The sequence below is a fragment of the Dipodomys ordii genome, unplaced genomic scaffold (genome assembly GCF_000151885.1).
Source record: "Dipodomys ordii isolate 6190 unplaced genomic scaffold, Dord_2.0 Scaffold1, whole genome shotgun sequence".
Classification (NCBI taxonomy): Eukaryota; Metazoa; Chordata; class Mammalia; order Rodentia; family Heteromyidae; genus Dipodomys; species Dipodomys ordii.
The window spans coordinates 37579662-37599891 of record NW_012267217.1 but is presented as its reverse complement, the minus strand read 5'-3'; the positions used below and the strand labels follow the sequence as shown (position 1 = coordinate 37599891).

Here is a 20230-nt window from a genome sequence, read left to right as displayed (position 1 = left end):
CCACAGTATAATCCCTGCTTTCACTGTATTTGATGTCGGTATAATTTGTGGAGGGGAAGGGGAAAAACGAATCGTTTAAATAGGGATACAGGTGGACCCATTGCAACAATGAGATATACAAGTCGTTATGTTGAAAACGAACTTTACAACTTTGGTGCGGGGGTGGGGGAAGAGGATTGGGTGGGAGGGCAGGGGGAGGATGGGTAGGGATGGGAAGGGGAAACAAAGGAGGAGGCTACAATGCTTGATAAGAAATGTACTCATTGTCTTGCCCATGTAATTGTAGCCCCTCTGTACAGTATTTTCACAATAAAAAAAGGAAAAAAATTATTTGCTACCTGGAAATAGGATACAGTTTTAGAAGAATGCCCTTGATACATTAAAAATGAAAAACCCATTTGCAAATAATTACAATTTCACATAACACTGTTGTTATCAGAATTATTCTACTTTACCTCTTATATATGTGAAAATAAATACAGTTATCAGATCTACTTTCATAAATTTATATACTCACAGGTTTTCTGGCTATTCCCACTGTAATGGACACATTTGAGCTAGTACGTTTTCTCTAATGGACACATTTGAGCAAAGCAGAAAAAGCTTTTTTGAGCCAGCCAGTAATTAAACAGCACAAGGAACACAGAGTTAAATAGGACTACCACTTGTTCATCTGCTCACTGTGACTCCCCATTAGATTAGTCAAATGCTGCCCTCTGCATTTATGTAATGTTGTATTTGCAACCTCAGACCGACCCCCACCCGTTTTCTACTCACTTTGAACTTTCCCAGGTAAGGGTGGCGGCCTCCAGTTATTAACATGTCTTCTCCTCGTTCCAGAATGCAGCGGACTGCACGACCATGTCTGACACAGAAAAAAAAAAGGCAAAGGGTAGAAAATTCTTATCCAGTAGTTATTATTTGGCATCATGCAGCTCCTAGGGAGAGCTTGAGTGATATCCATGCACATCACAGAAGAGCAAACCTACTCCCACACAGCCTCTTCTGACTGCATCCTGGCTTCAGGTTAGGGCATACGCCTGATGTTAGCTACTTTGGGAGAGAGGCTCTTTGGTACCAAAGGCTCCAGGGTGTGATATTTCTCATTGTGAAAGTACAAAGGTAAGTGATACCAAGGCCACACATTAGACTAGTTATAAATGGAGGAGCACAAGTGGTATCTGACTTTTAAGAATTCCTGATAGGACAAGTCTAGAATCAAGGTCTTCTTGTTTTTCAAGATAAAAGAACTGACCAACATTTCCCAGTAAGAAATTACATCTTCTAGTTGTGTCTGTGATAAAAGTAATTTCCTATGGTAATATTTTGAGGCAAACAACAATATAAATAAATAAGCCTAAAAAAAGCAAATGCTCCATTTAACTCAAGAAACAGAATGTATGTGCATATACATACTTATATGTGCTTCAAAGGGTCACAATCCTATACATATACTGGTCAGTGTAAGGTACTAAGGTCAAGTAACCTCACTTGTTTGGGATTTATTTTGGTCAACTTTGCAGGTGTGCTAATATTTTTTATTTCATTTTTTCATAATTGATTCTTATTTTGGTCCTAACTGTATATAAATTGATAATAGAAAGCAAAGGGCTTGTGATAAGCTTATTTGTGTTTGATATCATGCACAGTTTTAGATAATCTTGGCCCAGATGATCCTTCACCCAGAATACTTATATTCCACGTGACTTGATTTTCTTTTTTGTTTTATTTATATAGCAGTCTTCCTCCACTTACTTGCTGGCAGTGAATGCAGTGATGGCTGCCAGGATGCCAGTTTTGACTATCTTTCCCCCAAATGCCCCACCGACACGTCTTACATGACACATGACCTTGTTAGCTGGGAGTTTCAAGGTTGAAGCAACGATATCCTGTGAATTATAATAGTTTTCATTAATCTGACTCATCTTCAGTAAAGACTTAATTGTAAGCATCACTGTCACAATCCACAACCTCAACAAAAAGAACCTGTCATCGAATTATGAGTGTGATATGATGGGCACTATACATGTGATTCTGTAATTCTGTACATGTCACACAAATCATGTGGTTATGCTAAATAACAGGGGGGAAACCCACCAATAACCTGCCCTGTACTTCAACTGATCTCACCATATTTGACTGTAATGATAATGCCAGAATGATTGTTAATATTAAGTAGCCCATCAATAGGTGGAAGATAATTCTGTGCTTGCATTTCTTTTCCTGTGAACACCAACCCAGGTGCACTTTCACACTAATCCCTAGGAATAAATTTACTGAAGCAAAAAGATTTTTCTGGATTTCCAAGCCTCTTCAACTTATTTTTTCCCCTGAATTCTATTCTGTTTCCACTGAAAAAATGAGCACTTCTCTCCTCTTTATCATGTTACTCATGAAATCAGTTTGTTTGCCCTAAGGTCATGCTGGGAATGAAGAACAAAAAAGAACCAAGATGGAGTTCATCTGGTTCTTCTTATTGTCCTACCATCTCCAAGGCCTCATTCTCCTCATTTTCATATTCATATTCATATTTCATATTCTTCCTCTTCTGGTACATTACCCTCTAAATTAAGACTCCTCTGCTTTGTCTCCCTAGCTTTCACCCTGAAGCTTAAACCATAAACCACACCAGTTTAGGCAGTTATTGTGGTAGTCATGGGACAGAAGCCAGGCATGTGAAGGAATGAGTGGATTTAGATCTTGCTGTGGAATTGTCTGGAAATGTCCTTTCTTCTCCTACATCTTGACCAACCTTTTTCTGACCATAACGCCAACTTTCAGTCTTCTTTTTCATGGGACTTTCTGGCATACTTTATCTAATATTGTTTTCTAATCGGCTTCCTGTGAGTTAAGTGCAATACACTTTGGAAAGCAGATTTTCTCTTTTGTTCTTTTCTTTCTTTTCAATGCCAAGAACAGAGCAAAAGCTATGTGCTGATTGCATTGTTTTAATGTCACATATCCACAAACAAAAGCCTTTGCTTCAGTAAAATTCTTCCAGAGGTTTGGAAATTGTATGACTATTAGTATCCAAATCAATATGACTATTTTTATTCAATATTACTTTGGTTCCTGAAGAAATGACTTTTTTACCTCTAAATGATTTTGGTACATTTTGCTGACAGAAATTGTGCAGCCATTTCCTTCCACATCCATACCTGTATGTATCTGGGACCCTGTGTGGACACATAGATATCTAATTCTTGGTCCTCTCCTTTGGGAACAACAAGCATGCTTTGGGTTTCCATATAAAAATGTTCTTGACCTCCCATATGTATTTCACCTGTTATAGAAAAATATTGAAATCAAGGAACTCATCAGGAAGAATGGTAGTTGCCCCTTATCTAATGTCATTATGCAGAAACTTTATTGACCTTGCCCCAGACCACACAATGGATAACAAAACACAGAATTTAGCTTCCAGTATATCACTTGAAGGAGAGTTGTATAGGGAAATGTGCAAAGGCACTATAAAAGGCTGCAGAGTCTTAGGGGAAGTTGTGTGAGGAGTTTCTAGACTCAAAAATACTATAGCAAGGCAATTTCCACTTCCAAGACAAGATGAAAAAGTACTTCCCCCTGTTCTTCCTATTAAATACAAGAAGGGTGTGAGTGGATCATAAAAAATTGAGTCACTATGTCATACTAAAACCTGGTGTCAATAAGTATAGGGAAAAACTCCTCAGATTGTATACATTTCCAAAACTGTATTACAAGTCCAATTCAAACTACTTAGGGCATAAACCATAGCTCAAAAAAAAAAAAAAACAAGGCTTGCCTGCCAGCTATCTATACTTGCCAGTCAGAACATAACAGCTGCTAGTGCCAGTGGGGACTCACTCAATGGGTGGGCTCAACAGCACAATAGGAGCAGCAGAGGAAATGATTCACGAACAAGAACATGTAACAGAAACTGGTCAATCTAAACAATGAAATAAATAGACTGGAAAAAAATGAACAGACTCTTATAGTCTATGTGACAATTTTTTTAAAAAAACTTAACATTTGTATCATTGAAAACAAATATTTGAAGAAATAATGGTCATATTATTCTGCAAATTTGGCAAAGACACAAACCTACAGATTCAAGAAGCTGAGTGAATTCAAATACGATAAAACCAAAGAAATCCATGTCAACACACATCATAGTTGAATTTCAGAAAACTAAATGGACAGAAACTATCTTGGAAAAAAAAACAAACTATTTTCAGACAGAGCAAAATGCCACATCATCTGTGGGGAAAGAGCACTTCAGAAGACCGTAGATTTGGGGCTGGGAAGGTAGCTCAATGGTAGAGCACTTGCCTTGCAAGCCTGAGGCCCTGGGTTCGATTCCTCAGCACCACATAAGCAAAAAGAAAAAAGCTGGAAGTGGCGCTGTGGCTCAAGTGGTAGAGCGCTAGCCTTGAGCTGAAGAGCTGAGGGACAGCGCCCAGGCCCAGAGTTCAAGCCTCATGACTGGACGCCCCCCCCAAAAAAAAGAAGACAGTAGGTTTCACTTCAGTAAACTATGGAGACCAATCAAAATGGTACAAAGTCTTCAAATCAGAAATGTATACCCAATGAAAAAGATCATCAAGAACAAAAAAGAAATTGTTATCCTCAGCTGAAGGAAAATCAGCAGAGTTTATTTCCAACAGACCTACCCTAAAATAATGAATACAAAGGAAATTTGGGAACAATGGTTTAAAACATGAAACAAAATCATAGATTGTTTCAATATTATTCTTTCTTCCAATATGGAAGACCAAAAGTACAGATAAATATAATAGACTCTTAAGATTTCTAAATTGTGCTAAAACAAAAGCTGGGCACTGATGGTTCACACCTGTAATCCTAGTATCTCAAGAGAATAAGATGAAGATTGTAGTTTGAAGCCAGCCTGGGCAGGAAGTCCATGAGACTCTCATCTCCAAAAGTTGAATATGGAACTGTGGCTCAAGTGGCTCAGACCCTGACTTTAAGCCCCAGGGCTGGCACACACACACACCCCAAAATTATAGTTTTGTTTCTAAAGTAGTATAGGAAATAGTTGAGAAAATTATTAATAGTTAAGAAAAGTATTAAGAATCTTATGAATGGAGATGAATAATGAAAAGGAAGAGAGTTTTGGCTTGACACTCTACATGAATTGATAAACTGTTGATATATGACTATGACTGTGATGTAGACAGACACACAGACAGACAGATACATACATAGATACAAGATATAATTATAGAGAGATACACACAGACAATAAGCTATTTATATATAAATACATAATATATGTTTTTAAATGTTATATAAAAGGGCTTTTATAAAAGTTGATATAAGGAGATACGTTCAAAAAGACTACAGATAAATCAAAATGAAATTCTCAAAAATGTCTAAGTAACCCCCAAGAAGGTAGGGAAATAGTGAAAAGCAGAGGGGACAAACACAGTATAAGGGAACAACCAAGTATGGATGGCTGCCATATTCGGTGGAAGCAGAACTTAACAAAATTACCCAATAATAATTATTGGTAAGTTGTCTAAGGGAGGGAGATATATTGCATTGGGCAGTGGGACCCTCTATCTCTTTTCAAAATCAGAATTAAGGAAGAGAACAAAATATCACATATAGGAAAGGTCACACAAAAAAAATAAACCAGAAAAATAAACAGTTTGTTTCGTTTATAAAATATAAATGTCAATTTTTTTAAGATCTGAGATTTTGTTTAAGTTTTTACCAGTCGGAAAACCCACATTGGTATAATTAGGCTCAAATTCATAGCTTTCTTTATTACTTTATTAAATATTTATTTGTTTTATTTTATTAAAAACTATTGTCAAGTACTTTATTTAGTAATAAATTTGTTTTATTCAATATTCATCTTATTTAGAATATGCAGATCTTGAAAAACATTGGATAGGAGTGTTCCTTTGCCATCATCAGCAGAGTTGAATGCCCTATGCCACAGCGTTGCCCATGTCTGCAATCTCTCCTTTCCACTTCACAGTCCCTCCTTCTCTTCACCCTCAGGTGAATTTTTTCATTTTTAAAAGTTTTATTTCCACTTAATATGACAGCCACTCATACTTGTTTGTTCCCTCATATACTCTGTTGGTTCCCTTTGTTTTTCACTACTTCCCTACCTTCTTGGGAGTTACTCTGGACATTTTTGGGAATTCCAATTTGATTTATCTGTCGTCCTTTTGAATATCTCTCCTTATGTAAACTTTTTTAAAAAAAAAGTCCATATATATCTCAACTCTTTATCAAGGCTAAAACCAGTTTGACAAATTAATCATTGAGCTACAATTTTATCTCACTATGGGGCTTAGGAATGATCCCCCCAGATATTTTCATTTTAATAGAGACCCTTAAAGACCAAAGAGCCACTTAGATATGAACATGTCTATCTGTACTAAACCAAACAGGTCAGGTCAGTCATAGGAAAGGTAACCTGTTTCAGAGTTCTGTGAGTAGCTCTAGCAAATCTTACACCTGAGACACATGGAGATGAATTTGTGAATGAGTTTATCAGCTCCTAAGCAGCAGAGCACACTGAGATGGTCAGATGATATTCTAAAAGGCAAGTGAAGACTTAAACTAGAAAACTTTCTCAGAAGACTTACTGGATTGTTTCCTCTTTCATCATTTTTATTCAAAATCTTACCTTCAAGAATTTGGTCAACCACTTTAAATGCTTCATCAACATTTCCACATTCCAGTTTCCTTTCTTGCTCCAAGAAGGACTTGTGTTGTATAGCATCCTAGAAAGAGGACAGAAAGGTGAAGCAGCCTGAGAAAGAGCTCCAGCCCCATGGCAGTAGCCACAGATACGGTGTTTCTCCTCTTGCTCTGGAATTCACTCACCATTTCTGTGGCCTTGGGGAGCTGAGCTCAGGAGACTTTAGAGATTCTCAGGGATTAAATGCAAATTTGACCACTGAGTCCAAAGAAACTAAGCATGTTCACGACAAAATGAAACAAACAAAAAACCTGGTGTGTAGGTGATCCTAGATTGAACTAGTATTTTCTGGGAAGATTATTCTCTTAGAAAACCCCTTTAAGGTATCCAAGGCCAGTAAGAACAAGGGTTCAGAACTGGGCTTAGACCCAGATCTAGAGCTACATTTTCTCCATCTACTAGCTGTTGACTATAGGCCAGGTACTTCCCTTCTCTGAACCTCATCTACACAATAGAAGTTGCAGTTGTACATATTGCTCCAGGACAGTTGTGAAATCAGACATGTAAATAGTTTACCTGGCATAAAGTAAGTGTTAAATAAATGCTAAATGAACACACTAATGTTTGGAATAGTGGAGGCCTCGCCTGCTAGTCCCAACCTCCTTTTTCAGGGAGACAAATGCCTCAGACAACACCAGCCCTGGAACACCAACCTTTACAAGTTCTGTCTGGGTACCACAAATCCACTTATATACTGGTTTCCCCTGGTTACCCAAAGAAGAAGTGTTGTGATGTCATTATAATAACCTGGGATGATTCTTTTATCTATAATCAAGGATGTCACTGCAATTATCTAGCTTAATTTCCTTACCCATCTCTGGACATTTATCTTGCTGTAAAGGGTCCACTGGCAAATGTGACCTCTAGTTTGTGCTAGCATTATCCACTATGGATTATTGGCCATCCATGGAATTCTAGCCTGCTGAAAGTTGAGGATTTTCATCACTCTGTATGCTTTGGCCACTTATGCCTATACCTGCCTACATCTATCCAAACCATATATCTTGCAGGTACGCTCTTTTGTGATCCTACTGTTTCCTCCATTGAAAAAGTGGGTTTGAGCTAGTGCAGTAGCTCACACCTTACCTATTTTGATAACATTCTTCCTACTAGAATCAATGTGAGTTTAATTTTTTATTAATCAAAGCTCAAATATCCCTCAGGTTGAAACAAGCAACAGAATTATCTGAATCCCATTTTTAAAATTTTAATCATTTTCAACTACACTGCTCTTTGAACCAATTTCCTGAAAATGTGCCTGTAAAGATACCATAGCTCTCTGCAACTGGTGTTGGTTTAATCCATTCTGATTCAGGTGATTGGCCTTGAAGAACTTAACTTCTGATTATATTATGATCTATGAAAGGTAATTATTTCCACAGTGTCAAATCAGGCAGTTAGGGATCTGCTGGTTTCATCGTGGGGAGACAGGAAGAAATGATACTGGTTTACTTATTTGGACTTTTATTTGGCTGGAGGGTAGGGAAAGGAAGAGAGAATATTTAAGCTACCATATTGGGGAAGGAATTGCATGCAAACTTTTTTTAAGGCCAGTCCTGGGGCTTCAACTCAGGTCCCAGGCTCTGCCCCTGAGATTTTGTGCTCAAGGCTAGCACTCTATCATTTGGGTCACAGCTCCACTTGTAGCTTTTTGGTGCTTAATTGGAGATGAGAATCACACAGACTTTCTTGCCTGAACTAGCTTCAAACTGGTATCCTCAGATTTCATCCTCTTGAGTTAGCTAGGATTAAAGGTATGAGCCCCCAGTGGCCAGTTTGCATGAAAACTTTTAAGTTTTTTAGAAATATTTTCTTTTTTAGAAGTAATTCTAACTCACAGACAGTATTTGGAGAAAAGAATATATAAAGTATATATGTATAAAGTATATATATATATATATATAAAGTATATATATATAAAGTATATATATAAAGTTGCATTGGCAACAAATGGATGGAAGGCCTGAGAAGAAAACAGAATTTGAATTTGAAACCATCCAGGGAAATTTGTGATGTCTAATCACACTTTAATTCCAACCAAACTTCTGTATTTTGTATTAAAATATAATAAAAATTTATTTTAAGTTAAAAATACTAGCTGGGTATAGCAGCATATGCCTATAATCCCAGCACTAGGAAAGCTGAAGCAATAAATCATGAGTTCAAGGCTAATCTGGACCACACAGGACTTTGTCTCTAAAATAAAATACATAATTAAAAATGCCAAGGGAAATGCCATCTCCCTTAGCACAACTTATCTAATGGGAAACACATCCAAGACCAAGTTCTCCTGATGATACTAGTCTTGACCAAGTCATGTTCTCATTTTCTGCCTGAGGTCACACTAATCTCCGAGTAGTTATTGTGAAGATCTTATTGTTTCAAGAGGACACAGAGTCTGTACATATTGAATCTAGTCTACTCAGTGATTTTATTCTTTTTTTTAATCAGCCTAGGGCTGGAACTCAGGGCCTGGGTTCTGTACCAGAGCTTTTTCAGCTCAAGGCTAGTGCCACTTCCAGTGGTTTTATTCTTTAATTCTTCAGTAAATTATAAGAACAAATAAAATGTCTATAGAAGAACATTTCATGGAAATAAATCTATAAATTTCCAATTTTCTTTCAAAAAATTAGGATAGAAAATACAACTCTCCAAAAAGGTGCAATACCTATGTACATCTGATCATATAAATAATATTTATCAAAATGAATTCCAGGACATGGAAACAGAGGATTTTTTTCTTTGTTGCTGTTTTTGTTTTCTTTTCTTTTTTTTCTTGTTTGTTCATTTATCTGTCTTAGGGAGGGTAGGGAAAGGACACAGGAATGGATAGACAAAGAGTAAACAAATGCAGTAGTGATACTCATGAGACACAATGTTGAAAATGAACTATACAACTTGTGGGTGGGGATGGAATGGAAAAACTGGGAATAAGTGAGGTGACATTTTCCAAAAAGAAATGTACTTACTGTCTGACTTAATGTAACTATAACTTCTTTCTACATCACCTATATAAAAGCAATTAAAAGTTAAAAAAGAAAATAAACTCTAATTTTAAGTTGCCAGAATGCCTGATGGCATCATATGACCCAGGCCTCATACTCATTTGAGATATGCAATAAAATCTAAATGGAGTGTCTTCAGTTTTTGTTGAATAGTCCACTTTATCAGTGCTCATGCTGCACCTGTCAGAGCCTGAGAGAAGGTTAGCTAGAGCTACAGGGTGGATCTATTGTCCTAGACATTGTTGGCTGTCTAGTATCCTTATTCTTTTCTCCAGTCCAGGGGGACAATTTTTGTTTAGGTCTCTTCTGCTCTAGACAGTTGAGGTGCTTAAAAAAAAACATGATTTCACCTTCGGCCTCAGGTGACCAACAGTTCCTTGGTTCCTCTGGCTACCCATTAATGCTAAGATACACATAGGACCTAACTAGGTTGGATTTCAGATTTCTGCTGGGTCAATAGTGTGCCTTCACTCATTGAACATGAAGAAGGAAGCCAAGAATTCTAGATGCTGTCTTTGAACAGCATCTAGTTTTGGAAGTTACCTTGAGTCAGGAGATTCCAAAAGCATTTTTCTGATATACCACTGGCCTTGTGGCCTCTAAACTGACACTACTTTATTCTCATTACCTCAATTGTTAGGATCAGTGGCTTCAAGTCTTGGTAGACAATCTTCACTCTCTCAGCAGCTCGTCTTGCCTGAATCTCAGAATCTGCAACCACGGCACAGACAAGTTGACCCACACAAAATACCTATGACACAGAAAGACTTTTGTGGTCCAGGAAGGCAGAGGACAGACTCACTCCCAGCAAAGGCTGAGACACACAGTCTTTGTTAATAGTGCTTAATGACACTATAAGAAAATATAAAACACCAAAGTGGCTTTCATATAACTAAGTCAATATCAATATTTGATAATAAATCTATTATTATTAATATTTTATAGGAAGTATATTTTAAAAACCAGTGTATTTTATGATGTTTCAAATTAGATGCTACCTTTAAGAAAATCCAAAATGCTATTAGCTGAGAATATTATTTTTTCAGATAGAGAACAAAGGTATATACCTCATCCGTTGCCAGAAGTGGCTCTTCAGCAAAGGAGTTCGTGTCCTTTAGCTGTTCTGCAGTCACAATGTCCACCACACCCGGCAGGCTGAGAGCTTCGGACAGATCCATGGACCTAGGTGACAACATACCACACAGGACCCCTTCAAGAGGCTATGCACACAGCCCACAGTGCATTGAGAACAGTCAGAAAAGAAGATACAGGTAAGAGATACTCAAGTCATTCTCTGACATATATCTGGGAAGAAATTTAGGGGATTAGGGTGTTATGATATGAAAGAAAATCTGGTAATAAATCTGCTATTTCAATCTTATGTCACTTTTCGTCTTCCTTGGATATTGCCAACAAGCATATCATAGCTTTCCACTAATGGACTGAGGCAGCTAAGGAGGCAATCATGAGGGTTATGGGTAGAACACTCACACAATCTTAGCATGAGCTCTTGAGCTAGTTACAAACATCAGGAAAAGCTCCTGGTCCACCGCAGGCATATCATCACAGTAGACGGCTTCCCCCGTGGCATGCTTAATACCAGACAGATGCATCATGGGCCGGCCAATTGGGTCTTGAGGAAGCTGCCTTGGATTGACATTCTGTTTAATAAACAACCAACATGTAATTTTTATATTTCTGTAGCAAAAACAGGAATACTCATGTAATGCATCTCTCCCACAAGAAGGATAGTTATACAATTTGCCCCCAAGCCAGGACATGGTGAGAAAACAAAGCAGTCACAATTCATAATAGCACCAGGACAATAAGTCTTTTTTATGATAATTCAACAGTCAATTAGACTAGATAGCTATGATGCAAGGCTTTTCCTCTCCTGCAGCGCTTTTTCCTGAGATCCTAAAATCTTTTTATTTATTAACTTTTTTATTGGGAAAATACTGTACAGAGGGGTTACAATCACAAGGTAATGAGTCCATTTCTTATCAAGCATTGTTGCCTCCTCCTTTGTTTTTCCCCTACCTGCCCTTCCCTCCCATCTCCACAACTACATCCGCCCCATGCCTAAATTGTAAAGTTCATTTATCGAAATAGCGTCTTGTACATCTCATTGTTGCAGTGGGTCAATGGAAATTCCATTTGCATAAGTAAATGAACCTAAATCTTCCTTCTGGGAAGAAATATAAAGTTACATTCTCTTGCTAGTGTTCATATATTTTGCATATAGAGATTAAGGTATGAGTATGGATTTGAAGCAGCTCCAATACACACCAGACCCACTGATATAGTGCTATGTCCTCATGACCAGAGCTCTTAGCAATTCTCTTCTCTCTTTCCTTTTGATCAGATGGTGATCAAAAGAAAAAGTGCTATGGGGGTTCTAACAGCTACATTTTTTTCAGATAGTAGGAACTGATTCCTTCGTACAATATTCCCTAAAGTGTGGAATGATGATGTCATATTGGGCTCTCAGCTCCCACAATACTTCAGTAAAAATTACCCACATTTTTTTAGTATTTTTTTATTGTAAAGATCCTGTACAGAGTAGTTACAGTTACATGAGTACAGTTCCTATTGAGTATTGTTACCTCCACCTTTGTTTTTCCCCTACTATCCCTTCCCTCCCCACCTCCCCTAAACCTCCCCGCCCCCCAAAGTTGTAAAGTTCATTTTCAACATTGTTACAATGGGTCAACCTGTATCCTTGTTTCAGCATTTTGTTATTTCCCTTCCCCTCCCCAAATTAGGAAAATGTATATACAAGATGCAGGGCACTGGAATCAAATACAGTGAAAACGGGTTATACCATGAGGGAGGAACACACAAAAAAAGAAACCTCATCTTTTTTTTAAACTAAGAGACTTTTAGTTTTATTTTATCATTCTAAAAAGCAAAATGTTAACTAACTCAAGCTTGTTCCTAGAGTTTTCTGTTGCTAACACTTTTAATGTAAAGAATAAAACATATCAAAACATTGACAGAAGTCTTTGAATTCTTACTGTGTGCGGCCTGCCAAAACATTGAGGAAAACTTCCAAAATATATCTTTCTTCTTTTGAGTAGGCAAATATGAAACAGATTACATGTACACTGCAGTCATCTGTAATGATCTATTAATGCATTTATTCGATTGCTTTCTGCATGCTCTATGCTATGGCTAAGACACTGTTCTCTTGTCCTACAGCAGATGATCTCAAGCTACATGGTGGAGCGTAGATCATGAATGTCCCCAAAGACCTATGCATTACAGGCTTTATCCCCAGCAGACTGATTTTGACAGGTAGTAAAAACTTTAAGAGGTAGGGCCTACTGAGGGATTTCCCATCATTGGTGGAATCCCCTTGAACAGAGCTGTCTCCATCTCTTCCTCTTTCTCCTTTTCACTTCTTGGCCATGAGGCAATATTTTCTCCACTCTGAACATCTGCCCTACCAGAAATCTAAAAGCAACAGGTTTACCTAACCATGAACTAGAATTTATCGCATACTGTAAGCCAAAATAACAACTGGGCATTAGTAGCTCATGTCTATAACCCTAACTACTCAGCAAGCTGAGATCAGAGGATCTCAGCCATCTCAGGCAGAAAATTCCTTGATACTTCATCTCTAAAAGAGTCAGCAAAAATCTAGTGTAGAGGAGTGACTCAAGTGGTAGAGCACCAGCCAAGCAAGCATGAATTCAAAGTTTGTACGAGTGAAAAAGAAACTCTTTTTAAGTTGATTATTTCAGGTATTGGTTACAGTGATGGAAAGTTGACTGAAACACTAGTAAAATTCTTTTGTGTTAATAAAATAATCTGAGCAAAAATGCTCATTGTGAAGGTTGTAAAGTTACTCTAGCAACATGGAACTTGTGTGTGTGTGAAAGACATAGGAAAAACAAAAACAAAACTCCTCCATGTGGAAAATAAGCTGCATCCCAAATATTGCCTTGAAATCTATAATAACAACCCCCTCAGCTTAGCTGACTCGAATGCCCACTGATTTGTTGCTATTCCTTTTTGAAATGCATTCCCTTGCCAAGGCACTGTCAGGATATTTGTAAGTGGAAGATTGTGAATTCTATATTTCACAAAATGCCAGGGAAGACGGCAGCTGTTTTTAATGTTCAAAATGTTCATTTCTAAATAAGTTTTGGTATATTTGAATTTTTGAACATCTTGAACTTAAAACTTCAAGGGGTATACAGCAACATGAATTTTCATTATAACACACTGTAGGCCTTTATAACTAAATCTAACAACAGATTCAATGAACTGGTGTTTTTAAAACTCTCTCCCTATCCTTGACTTACACTCTCTGTCAAGTTTCTTAATATTAATTCCAAGGAAAAACACATCAAGTTTCATCTAATTTGGGATGTACTTTATGATGTTGTGTCAGAAAATTCCATTTGAAGGTTATGAGAAATTTTGTTCTTTTTAATAGCTTTCATTCGAAAGGCTGGTAAACAGCTAGAAGAAGTCATGTTTGATTGATCTCTAAACTGTAACTCACAGAAAACCTACTAGAACTAGGAGGGATTTGAGGTAAAATATTGAGTCAATATCTCATAGACTATGTCCACATTTGATAACAAAACAAATCAGCAGCTCTCATAAAACTGTTCTTTGTCAAGCACTGGTATCTCACACCTGTAATCCTACTTACGCAGATGGTTGAGATCTGAGGATCACAGTTTAAAGCTCACCCAGGCAGGAAAGTTTGTGAGACTCTTTTATCAATGATTAAACACTAAAAAATGAGAGGTAGAGCTGAGCACCAACCTTGAGTGAAAAAGCTAAGAGACAGTGCCCAGGCCCTGAGTTCAAGCCCAGTACAGGCACACAAATAAATAAATACATACATACACACATAAGTAGGTAAATGAATAAATGTGGCATTGCCTTTACATTAGCTTATAGGTACTGTCTGTCTCCTCAGATGAAGCCAAAGCAACTCAAGGCCCAATTTAGACACAACTTTGTACTTTGATCACAAAGCTAAGAGCAGAAAGCATAGCAAATTGGGTAGCTCCTTTATGTTAATGCCACAAGTCTATAGTACAAAACATATGACTGCTAAGATCAAAACAGATGCTTTTGTTTAAAATTACCACTGCTTGTTTTGTTTTTCTTTGTGAATCTTCATTGGTTTTGAAGTGTGTGTGTGTGTGGTGTGTGTGCGTGTGCACGTATGCACGCACAGCACATGCACATGTGGTGCTAGAAGTTTAACTTAGGGCCTTGCCTCTGCTAAGCTAATGTTCTACTATCAAGCTAATTCTAGCCCAGTTTTGAACTGTTCATTTTTTGGGGGGCAGTACTAGGGATTGAATCAGGACTTCATGCTTGGTAGGCAGGTACTCTACTACTTGAATCACACCTCCAGCTTGGCTTTGCATTGGCTATTTTGAAGGTGGAGGTCTTGCTCTGTGTTCAGGCTGGCCTGAGATACAATCCTACTACCTATTCTCACATTGATTGGGATGAACTTCTCAGCCATTGGTGGGAGGCCGGTGGGTCACACTTTGCCCAGGCTGACTTGGAACCTCAATCCTCTGATCCCTGCCCGACCACCTCCTCCACAGGTAGCATTCATCTGGCTTTGATTCTAAACTTCTAATTTACACTGAAGGAGACTGTGAACTCATAAGAAGGGCTGCTTGGGCCTATTAAGCTTGAGAGTCACTGAGAGGCAGTGGGGTGTCCAGGTGAAGTTACCATAGCCCAGAATCTTGGGAGCAACAACAAAAGCAAAGATAAAAAAGCTTCTCACCGGGTAGTTTAGTGTTTGCCAATGGTGTCTGGAGTGAAGATCTTCTAAAGCACTCTCATAGTTGTCTGCCAGGCTAGGACAGTGAGCTGGGTCCTGAAAAAAGGAGAACCTTGGTAGATATTTAGATAATATTAGAACTATAACGTGGAACTTTTAAATGATGTCATTTGGTTCACTAAGGAATGGTCTTAGTACACTGTTCATTTTGAGGAGAGTCTGCCATTGGCTGAATTTCTTGTTTCTTATGACCTGGCAATAGTATTTCACTTATCTATGATCTCAAGACTCCCATCTTGAAACCCTCTGGTTTCCCTCTATACTAAGAAGATACCTTCCTTCAAAGCAATGATAAGCTAGACACCAGTGGCTTATTCCTATATTTTCAGCTTCTCAGGGGGCTGAGACCTGTGAATCTTGGTCCAGAGCTAGCCCCGACAGACAAATCTATAATACCTTTATCTCTAATTAACCAGCAAAATGCTAGAAGTTGAGGCATGACTCCAGTGGTAGTGGCACCAGCCTTGAGCAAAAAAAGCCCCATGAGAATCAAGGCCCACTACTGACAAAAATAATTAAATAGGCAAAATAATAAGTGAAGACTTTGTGGCACTTACTTAAAATTTTAATAAAATGATTTCCAGACCAATAATAGCTTCTAGTCTAGTGTGGTTGGCTGGTTGTGGTATGGGGCTCGTGAAGCCACGGCTCAAGTTTCTTTTGGGTCAAGCAAAAGGAATGCAGAGAATTCTTTCTTTCAGTTCTGTCCTCGCTAGCCAAACGTTTTGTCACTTGAGTTGGCATGAGTGAGACCAGGCACAGAATGTCTGTCTTATCTGTGTTGTGGTTCTGACTAAGTAATCAGTAGCTCTGAAGCACAAGGCTCCAGAACCAGCCCTTTCCTAGGATGACCATGCAGTAGGTGCCACCATCATTTCCTGCATGAGAGAAAAGCAGCAGGGCCCAGAGAGGAAAGCCAAACACAAGAAGGCAAAACCTCTTCAAGTGGAAGAAAAGAGGTTGGATCATTCTATTCCAAAGCAACTCAGCAGGGCGGGGGCCTTTACTGTGGACATTGCCATATCCCTCCAACACTGGGAGAACTAATCCATGGCCAGTTCCATTTACCATTCTCTTCAAAATCTGTGACACTTCCAGGTAGAACCGGAAGAGGAAGCTGATGATGAGGGTCCTTTTGAACTCCACTTTCCCTCCTGGAGCCCAGCCTGGAAGGGAGACTTCATCCAGAACCAGCCTGCAAGCTGTGTCCAGCATCTCTTCATTCCAGGGCCTGGGAGAGGTAAAGGAAGAGACTCCGAGGCTGGCAGGACTAGTTATACAGTTGTACTAGTATACAGTATACTAGTGTATATACTGTATATATTCTGTATACTAGTTATACAGTTTCAGTGAATATTGTAATGTAAGAAATAAGAGTAAAGTTCTGGTGTCAGGCAAGCCATGTTCACAGCAGTGTACCATTTCTCAAAGTGTCTAGTTTGAGTTTCACTACAAAAATCCTTAGCTGTCTGGGAATGGTGGTACATCCCTGTAATCTCAGCACTAGGGAGGCTGAGCAGGAGAACGGAGAATTCAAAGCCATCTTACATAAGTGTCTGTCTCAAAGACTAACAAACAAACCAAAATGAAACAAACTGTTGTTACATCAGGAATCCATTCTGTCTGTTCCTAGGACGTTTACTGTGTGTCCAGTTCTACGTTAGCACTGTGAAAGCATTCATTCATTTAATCTTCTCAATTGAATATTTAGGAGTTGCCTGTCTTTGACAGGCAAGGAAACTGAAGGACCATAAATTTAAGTGAACTGACTGGGATCACGTAGAGGCTGAACTGAGATTGTGGTCAAGCAGTCTATCTCACCAAAGGCTTAAAGTGCAAGCTTTTAACTGTGATTCTTTATTACTTTGTTATTACCTATAGACAGAGGAAGTAAGGTAAGTAAATACATCTAGCAATTAATTGTAGAACAAACTTACATAATCTATTTTTATGACAAAAATATGGGATGATGGGCATTCTCTCTCTTGTCTCTAATATATGTTATCTCTCTCTCTCTCTCTCTCTCTCTATATATATACATACATACATATATAAACAATCATGATATCTTCCTGGAATTTCCTGCCATTAAATAGGTTACAATGAATTAACTGAAATGCAATAGACTTTATGAAGAGCACAAACAGTAAAAATTCTTTAAAACGACTAAGTCAAAGCACAACAAAATAGGTGCCAGGAAGTGGGTACTTGCAAGAGGGCAAGGTGGGGCCAAGGGGAGGGGGAAGAGGAATGAAAGGGGAAAGGGGGAGAATGCAGGCAAGAACTCATTGTAAGTATCTCAGAACTGAGATATACAAGGGAAGGGGTGGGTTGAAGGGGTGTGTGAAGATGTTGAAGTGGTGACACAGATCAAGATTCATTGTAGGGCTGGGAAGGTGGCTCAGTGGTAGAGTCTTGCTTTGCATGCATGAGGCCCTGGGTTCGATTCCTCAGCATCATATAAGCAGAAAAGGCTAGAAGTGGCATTGTGGCTCAAGTGGTAGCGCGCTTGCCTTGAGCTGAAGAGCTCAGGGACAGTACCCAGGCCCAGAGTTCAGGCACCACTATCAACAACAAGAACAAAACAAGATTCATTGTAAACATAAATTGCTTTGTTAAATGGCAAAAAAAAAAATCAATACATAACCTAAACTGAAGATAAAGGAATGACTGGGTTGGTGGGTAAGAATGTTGAAAGGGGTGACATTGGTCGAGATGCACTATATTCATAATCCACTTTGGTTTATGGCAACTCCTTTGTACAACTACTTAAAGACAATACACATTTTTTAATGGGAAAGTTATAATAATTACATCTTGCCACTGATCAGGTGGCTGTTACTGGAGTGTAAGAACTCGATGCTTTACCTTCCAATGAGTTTCTGGCAGGAATTCTTGGCACAGATGGTAGTTGATCCGACACCTCCATACAAGATGGACAGCTCTTTAATTATGCCGTCCCCTTCTCCGAAAAAGACTCTCATTCCTGAATTGACGATGGCTAGTGCATTCTGTCGCCGCTGGGCTTGTCGGAAGGCAGACACAAATTCCCACTGCAAGGAATTTAGGTGACCCATATAGAAACACAGAATGACAATGAAGTGCCAGCGTGTATACTGTGCCACTGAATTCATGTTGTATCCTCTCTTATCCTATCCCCTCGAAGTCAGATGTTCAAAACCCCCAGGACTTCAGTACTTTGGACATAAATCTTCAGAGAGCAAAAGTTAAAATGGGATTATTACCTTGATAATAAAATTAAATTTTAAAAAATGGGATTATTAGGCAGGGGCCTTTTAAGAAGAGGGACTTTGGACATAGACATGAAAGAGGGAAGATCATGTGAAGGCAGGAGGAGATGACCAAGGCCAGAAGTCTGACCTTGACATCAGATACCTGTTGGAACTTCTAGAAAACAAACCTTTGTTGTGCAAGCCAGGAGTCCGTATTTATTTGCTCTGAAAGCCTTAGGAAATGAGCATGTCCCGAGTCAGGCATGATTACTCCTACTCTACAGATGAGCAATCAAAGGCTTGGAGTGATCTAATGATTAGTTCAGGTCTTGAAACCAGAACTCAAACCTAAGTCTCTGCCTTCGAAGGCCTTGCTTTCCCCCACTAAGTTCTACTGCAAATGTATTTTTTAGCCTCTTTCAAATCCCAAGAAACAAACAGAGGTATATTCTTGTGTCTCATTTAGGGAAAAGCCTGGTGGGAGAAAAATTGTATTTTACCTTTTTCTTTTTTAAGTACTGGAGTTTGAACTTGGGACCTTTTGTTTGCACATTGCCACAAAGCCACTCCTTCAGTCCCTTTGCACATTATGTTTTTTCATAGTTGCAAATAATTTGCCAGCATTCTTCCTCTGTTATCCTCCTTCTTTATGAGATTGGTCTTCCTTCCTGCACATGCATGTGCATGTGTATCTCCTGCATATGCCCATGTTGGCTTAGAACCATGATCTTCCCAAGCTTGGACTCCTAGTAGTATGATGACTAGTAGTGAGCCACTGACACACATCAAAATCCTATTTATGCTTCCAGTGTAGCTGAGGTGACAAATGCACTCTATCACATCCAGCTTATGGTTGAGATGGAGTCCTGTTAACTATAAGCTCTGCTTTCCAAGTGGCTGAGATTATAGGTATGAACGACCATTACCAGATGTTAAAAATAACTTTAGGATTTGTGGGGAGGGGAGCATGAGAAAGTTCTGGTTCTAGGAATACTAGGAAAGTGTATAACACAAATGAAAGCCAGCTAGACATAAGGCCTGTAAAACAGTGGCTTTAGCTACTCCTCCAGTGGAGTTTTCTCTCTTCGGCAAATGCTCCACATTTTTTTCTGAGCCCCTCAATGCTGGGATAAAGGAGTTATGGACCCAGAGGTAAACCTGAAAGGATTTGCTCACCTTCCTGGAATAGGGGATGTTCACTGAGACCAAGATTTCCTGAGACTTCAGATCCGCACCAGGACACTTGCTGAGAAATTGTTCATTTAAAGGGATCTGCCGCTCCCCTTCTGTGGAAAGAATTGACATTTTCCCTTGGAGTGGTCAGTCTATTAACTAACTTCCAAAATGTGAGAAGTGATTCAAATTCATCAGGAAACTGGTTGTTTGGGGAAAGAAGTGCTGTTTCTATGCTTACACGCCTTTTATCCTCTGATGGCATATGGCT

General features: G+C 38.8%; 1 protein-coding gene across 1 annotated transcript in view; it reads right to left on the bottom strand.

Annotated features, from left to right (window-relative positions):
• The window catches only part of Aox1 (aldehyde oxidase 1), a 64856-nt gene that overhangs the window by 21927 nt on the left and 22699 nt on the right, over window positions 1-20230 (bottom strand). The window contains exons 13-23 of the mRNA XM_013010608.1: window positions 19963-20072; window positions 18422-18606; window positions 16622-16784; window positions 15497-15589; window positions 11215-11384; window positions 10791-10905; window positions 10352-10474; window positions 6644-6740; window positions 3159-3283; window positions 1756-1889; window positions 778-865 (exon numbers count right to left, since the gene is read on the bottom strand). Coding sequence (XP_012866062.1) covers window positions 778-865; window positions 1756-1889; window positions 3159-3283; window positions 6644-6740; window positions 10352-10474; window positions 10791-10905; window positions 11215-11384; window positions 15497-15589; window positions 16622-16784; window positions 18422-18606; window positions 19963-20072 — 1403 coding nt within the window. The remainder of the gene's footprint in view (window positions 1-777; window positions 866-1755; window positions 1890-3158; window positions 3284-6643; window positions 6741-10351; window positions 10475-10790; window positions 10906-11214; window positions 11385-15496; window positions 15590-16621; window positions 16785-18421; window positions 18607-19962; window positions 20073-20230) is intronic.